The following is a 7503-nucleotide window of genomic DNA, read 5'->3' on the forward strand; positions in this document are numbered from 1 at the left end:
GGCGAGATGAGCTTTCTCACACATTGCCCCTCAAAACAACGCTGTTTTTTACATCTCGCCTCGAAGATGAAGGCAGAGAGCCACAGGAGGTCCTGTTGTGCCACAGCAAAGAGGAAAACAACAGATGCCACAGTAGATGCTTTAGAACAACAAGTTTTAGCCACTATTAGGTGCTGAATGCATCTTTTACAAGCACACAAAACAGCACGGAAACATGTAGCAGCAAATACAGAATCAAAAGACATGTGTTCTCCATCGCTTTCTTCCATATGACCCACGTCTTGGTGGAGTGGGAAGAGCACAGAAAACAAAGACGGATTTGTTCTGCAGCTCTAAACAACAAGCATGAGTTGCAAGGAAATAGCACTTCTAATATCATTATTACAAACTCGCGTCTTTAACTAAAATAAAGAAGTCTTAATCTGACACAAACAAACACAAGTATTTAACAATACTGGGGAGAAATTAGTGGTCTACAGTATGAGTTTTACATTAACAGAAAGAGACAACATTAATATATAATGGCACGTTCACACCTAGATTGATAAAGAGCTGTAAAGATATATTAGTGTCCACACAGACGGACAATAAAATGAGCTTTATAAGCGTGACAGGCATCTGCTGCTTTAAATACTCCAGCTGTGTGTAGTAGGTGCTTTCTGATTGGCTCGTCAGAGGATACAATTCTTAAAGTTGACTGCAAAAAGTCATTGAAGGTTTCCCAAAAAGCCTTACGGTGAACATTTAAAAAAAAAAAAAAAAAAAGCATGGTTTATTTAACTTTAATATGTGCTCCGTTGTGTTTGTTTATGACTGTAGTTTATATATATAAACTACATATATATATATATATATATATATATATATATATATATATTATAAATATAGCGTGTGTATGTATAAATATATGTATATATAATATATAATAAAATACATCAAAAAAATTTACATTACTCTACAAAATTGTCCCAGTCAATCTAAAGTAATGACTTTGCAAACAGATCTATTTAATTCATCTGGTGAAATCGTACATTACAATATATAATCGCAGAGAAAAAAAATATTGCAATGTAAAAATTTTTCCAATGTCATGCAGCCCTAGTCCGAATCCAACGTAAGATGAATTAGAGACAAATCTGTGTAGTGTAATTCAGCTTTCAGTAAAAAATGAGGCACGTATGAGTCAATGAACCCACACCAGGCTTGAGCATCATTGGGCTCGATGACTGCAAAGGAGGATGGAAACTGTGTACGTACCAAGTTTCTCTACAAGTTTAAGCATCACGCCACCGATGTGAATTTCCCCGGTGACTCTGAGAGACACGTCCCGGTTGAGGTCAGTGACGTGCATCTTCAGTTCCCAGGTCCCATCTGCGTAGCAGCCATCGGGCATCCGTATACCGTCCAGCGCCATCCTACAGAAAAAGTCAAAACAGCAAAACCATTAGGATCTAAACTCTAGCAACAAGTGGACTTAATGAAAGCAAAGTCCTTCTGAGTGGGATAAAAACAGAAAAGTAGTACGCCTCCGTAGAGAACATGCTCATACATTAATGGTGGTGCTTATTATGGAATATAGTACGGTAGCAGCAGGCTAAATTTTGAGTTAGCAGCAATGTACACTCATAAAAAGAATACCTTATGGCTCTTAAAGGGATAGTTCAACCAAAAAGTTTAACTTCAGCCATCATTTACTCTCTCTATATTTGGTTAAAACCTGTTTTAGTTTCTTCTGCTGAACACAAAAGAAGATATTTTGAAGAAAGCTGAAAACCTGTAACCATTGACTGGGATAGTATTTGTTTTTCCTACAACTGGGGTAAAGGGTTTCAATTGGGGTAAAGTTGGTTTTATATTTGCACATTTAGACTTTCTTAATATAATTTCAGAAAAGTATTCTTTGCAAATCCTAAATAGGGAAATCTTATTAGCAGCCAGTGACTATCAAAGTAAGCATTGTTCAATGTCAATCAAATAGTCCTAATGTTGTTTTCAAGTTATACTTGCATGAAACTTCAGACCAAATATTTAAAGCAGTGCGGTACACAATATTGGGACCGTGCGACAAATTGTTACCGTTCAAAGATTAATGAATGTGCAAATATATAACCAATTTTAGCAATTTTACTCAGTGATTACAGGTTTTTAGCCTTCTTCAACAGAAGAAACAAACACATAAATATTTTTTTTAAGCATAAGTGAAGTCTGTCATAACATTAAAGCATATTTAAAATGAATGGCATCTATTGCTTCTGTGTGGACTTAAGCCAGAAGTTGTTAGACGATACTACAGTTTACTAATTGACAACAAAACGTCAATATATCGACTGAGGTAATGTTGGTTTTATATTCACACATTCGGACTTTCTCCTTAATAATAATAATAATAATAATAATAATAATAATAATTACAGAAAATAATTATTTGCTAATTCTAAACAATGAAATCATAATAGCACCCAGTGACTATCAAACTACAACATTGTTCACAGTCAAATAAATAGTGCTAATGTTGTTTTCAAGTCATACTTACATGCAATTTCAGATTGAATATTCAAAGTAGCAATTGAGGTAAAGTTGGTTTTATATTCGCACATTCGTTCAGTGACAGCTCCATACATTGTTTACCATAGTACTTTGAATATTCGGACTGAAATCACATGCAAGTATGACTTTAAAACAACATTAACACTATTAATTGTCTCTAAACAATGTTGTACTTTGTTAATCTTGGCTGCTATTATGATTTCACTATTAAGAATTTGCAATGAATACTTTTCGGAAATTATATTAATAAGGAGAAAGTCCGAATGTGTGAATATCAAACCAACTTTACCTCAATAAAGTAGCGTGGTTAACAATGAGGAGCATTTCACAAGTTGTCACTGTTCAAAATTTAACAAATGTGTGAATATAAAAACCAATTTTACCTCAATTGGTAGTCAATAGTTAGAGGTTTTTAGCCTTCTTCAAAATATCTTCATTTGTGTTCAACAGAAGAATGAAACGCATGTTTATAAATCACTTGAGGGTGAGTAAATAGCAAGTCGATTTTGGGTGAACTATCCCTTGAATGTGTGACATATTAAGATGCACATTTAATGTACGTAAACTTCATTAGAAAGCTTAGCTATTATAAATAAGATTTACATAAAAAGATACTTTACACAGAAACCAAAATAAACGACTAAAAGTCAAAAGCTGAACAATTATATACTTTGATAGGCTACTAATATGATCGACTGAGGTTAAGTTGGTTTTCTATTCATACATTCTGACTTTCTCCTATAATAATGCGTTCAGAAAATTATCATTTGCTAATTCCAAATAGTGAAATCATAACAGTACCCTGTGACTACTACAGTACAGCATTGTTCACTGTCAAATTAATAGTCTTAATGTTGTTTTCAAGTCATACTTGCATTCAGACCGAATATTTAAAGTACCATAGTAAATAACATAACGTTAGGGAGCACTTCACAAGTTGTCACTGAACGAATGTGCGAATATAAAACCAACTTTATCTCAATATCATATCGGATATTATAATATTATAGTGTAAAACGTGAAACTAAAACCTGTAGCTGCTGCTGTAACTAACGGTCAAACTCAGACTCGGTCTCTCTGCGGTGACGTCAGCAGCCCCTCTCCAAATGCCAACTAAATAAAGACAGGCAGGTCAACGGTAGAAAAAACACGGAGAAAACCGACGGGGAAAGTTACCGTTCACTCGCGTTTCGGTGAAATAGGAAAGCTCGACTTCGAAGCAAAGTAAGCGGCCGGTGTTTGAACAGAGCAACGGGGAGTTTTTTGACCGGGAGTCGCGCGGAGTAGCGCCAGACAAATCCTGAGAGGGTGAAACCATAGCGTTCACTAACCTTCACCAAAAAACCGCCGAAAGAAATCCAGCAAACAGCGCTTGACTTCCCAGAACTTCAGCAGCGCGCGCGTCTTCTGTCCTTCAGCGGCCCGCCTAATCCTATCATAAGGAAGGTTCACGAAAAAAGAAGAAAAAATCGACAAAGTCCAGCGGTGGAGCTCCTGAAGGGGTTTGCTGTGCTGTTAATGGAGTCTCTCTCTCTCTCTGTCTCTCACTCTTTCTCACTCTCTCTCTCTCTCTCTCTCTCTCTCCCGCCCTCAGATCACGTCACTCGCGCTTTCCGCTCTCCGTCCATCAATCACTCCAGTCGCCATTCACTTCTGTACGGTAAATACATTTAATTAGCTGATAGTACTTTTAAAAATGCATAACGTTATATTCAACAGTTTTAGAAAATATAGATAGATAGATAGATAGATAGATAGATAGATAGATAGATAGATAGATAGATAGATAGATAGATAGATAGATAGATAGATAGATAGATAGATAGATATATAGATAGACAGACAGAGAGAGAGATAGACAGATAGATAGATAGACAGACAGAGAGAGAGAGATAGATAGATAGATAGATAGATAGATAGATAGATAGATGGATGGATGGATGGATGGATGGATGGATGGATGGATGGATGGATGGATGGATGGATGGATGGATGGATGGATGGATGGATGGACGGACGGACGGACGGACAGAGAGAGAGATAGATAGATAGATAGATAGATAGACAGACAGACAGACAGACAGACAGACAGACAGACAGACAGACAGAGAGAGAGAGAGAGATAGATAGATAGATAGATAGATAGATAGACAGACAGACAGATAGATAGATAGATAGATAGATAGATAGACAGAGAGATAGATAGATGGATAGATAGATAGATAGATATTGCTTTATTGGCATGACAAATGTTAAAGTTTACATTAAAAAGAACATACATGTATATATATATATATATATATATATATATATATATATATATATATATATATATATATATATATATATATATAAACATAGTAAACACCGTAAATAGTGGTAAAAAATTAAAATACGAATTAAAAAATAATTCATTTTCATTCAGGTTAGTCCCTTTATTCATCAGGGGTCGCAACAGCAGAATGAACCGCCAACTATTCCAGCATATGTTTTATGCAGCTGCAACCCAGTACTGGGAAACATCCATATACACTCTTTCACTCACACTCATACACTACGGCCAATTAAGTCCATGCAGTTCATCTACAGCGCATGTGTTAGGACTGTGGGGGAAACCCACGCCAACACGGGGAGAACAAGCAAACTCCACACAGAAATGCCAACTGACCCAGCCGGGACTCAAACCAGCGACCTTCTTGCTGTGAGGCGACAGTGCTAAGCACTAAGCCACTGTGCTGACCCCTTCAAATAAATATAGAAATGATAAATATTTAGATTAGAATACAAATCTGATTTAAACAAGTAAACAAAAGTCATGCACCTAAATAAACAATTATGGGTAGAAAATGAATCATTTTGAAATAAAAGAAAAGATATATATATATAATAAATAAGATAAATAAACAACAGAATTTTTGATTGATTTGTTAAAATCTAAATATTAAATTCCAATACAAAAAAATGTAAAATACAAATAAATACATAAACAATGAAAAATGATAAGATCAAATATAAAAATCTGATTTAAACATGTAAATGTGCAAATAAATAAACAGCTCTATTGTAAGTGGAAAATTATTTGTTATTATTAAATAAATACAGATAAAATAAGTAAAGAACCAAAACTTTGATTAGATTTAAATAAATACATAAATGATAAATAAATGTAAGCTAGATTAGCATTAATACAAATCTGATTTAAATAAATGAATGTGCAAATAAAGAAACAACATTATTAGTAGAAAATTAATCATTTTGAAACAATATAATTAGTAAATGAATGGAAAAATAAATAAATAAGATAAATAAACAGATTTTTTATAGACTTATTAGCTAAATATAAAGTTCTAATACAAAATATCTTATTAGAATTAAATAAATACATAAATGATGAATAATAATAAGTTAGATTAGAACTAATGCACATCTGATTTAAACAAGTAAACACTAAAGTAAATAAGTAAACATGCAAATAAATAAACAGTGAAGAGTAGAAAAATGTAGAAATGTTACTTAATAAAAAAATTATATTAACAAAAATAATCATATTTCAAACCGGATTTTTAAACCAGAAACAATATGACTGCTTTTAGGTTCAAATAAAATGCTAAAACCCTGTGGAGGACGAAACCTGTAAAAACAATAAATAATAAATAATTAAATAAATATGCAAATAAATAAATAAATGACTAAATAGATCCATAAATTCCTGCATAAATAAAAAATAAATATTTTTTATTTATTATATATATATATATATATATATATATATATATATATATATATATATATATATATATATATATATATATATATATATATATGTATGCATGCATGCATGTATGTGTATATATATATATGTATATATATATATATATATATGTATATATATGTATATATATATATATATGTATATATATATATATATATATATATATATATATATATATGTATATATGTATATATATATATATATATATATATATATATATATATATATATATATATATATATATATATATATATGCAGAGGCCACAAATTCCTGCATAAATAATATATTGTGCGAGCAATGTTGGTTATAAGAAAATGCTAAACAGAAATTAGATTTTTTTCCCCCTCTTTCAAACACTTATTTATTTTTGAATGTAATTCCATACTTACTTTTCCTCAGCTTAACATGCTAATGAGAGGGTTTATTTGCGTATTTATTTATTAATCATTTTATTTATGCAGGAGATTTTATTTACTTATTTATTTATTTTGCAGGTTTCATCCTCCACCTCAAACCTGACAACCATCTTAATAATTTTCTCCGTTTTCCCGTTCTCATGCAGTTTCTCATTGACATCAGTTCACGTGACATCACTGATATCAATCGGTTAACACTAATAAATTACACCATTGTCGAATTAGCCTTTCAAAGCTTTTCAGTGGGAATAAATCCAAGAGTTAGCAGGCCATCTGGAAGATTATTGCACTACCAGAGCAAAGGAACTGCCTTTTATGGGAGCAAACAGCTTAAGAGAGTAAAACATATAGAGATGAAGGCAACATTTTTATTTTTATTCCTTTTCAAATATTTCCCAAGTGGCGTTTATGAAATATCAGTACGTTTTTCATCTTGAGAAAGTCTCATTTCTTTTAGTTTCAAATCAAATCGCTTTTATTGTCGCACACACTGTAAAACTGAGTTCCACAGAATGCATTTGTGTTGGGAAAACATGAAGGAATCGTTAGTTTTTACTCATTTAAATGGATGGTACAAGAAACAATTAAGTTGTCGAAAAAACACTCGATAATTGTGTTGTTTCAGCTCATTTTTAATAAGTTGTTTGAACAAACATCACGTGTCATTTTTTTGAGTGTACAAATATACATGAGTGGAAAATACTATGACATACTTTTAAGACAACATACATTTCAATACAGTCTGGACAATAAATACAAATACACAT

General features: G+C 32.3%; 1 protein-coding gene across 4 annotated transcripts in view; it reads right to left on the reverse strand.

Moving 5' to 3' along the window:
* The window catches only part of fermt2 (FERM domain containing kindlin 2), an 88848-nt gene extending 84756 nt beyond the window's left edge, over positions 1-4092 (reverse strand). For 3 of the 4 annotated variants that reach the window (XM_056476452.1, XM_056476451.1, XM_056476450.1), the window contains exons 1-2: positions 3879-4092; positions 1258-1415 (exon numbers count right to left, since the gene is read on the reverse strand). In XM_056476452.1, the coding sequence (XP_056332427.1) occupies positions 1258-1414 (157 nt within the window). In that variant the 5' untranslated portion in view covers position 1415; positions 3879-4092. The remainder of the gene's footprint in view (positions 1-1257; positions 1416-3878) is intronic. The other variant, XM_056476453.1, reaches the window with a different exon arrangement.
* Positions 4093-7503: the final 3411 nt, after the last annotated feature.

This window comes from Danio aesculapii, chromosome 17 (assembly GCF_903798145.1).
Source record: "Danio aesculapii chromosome 17, fDanAes4.1, whole genome shotgun sequence".
NCBI classification, from domain to species: domain Eukaryota; kingdom Metazoa; phylum Chordata; class Actinopteri; order Cypriniformes; family Danionidae; genus Danio; species Danio aesculapii.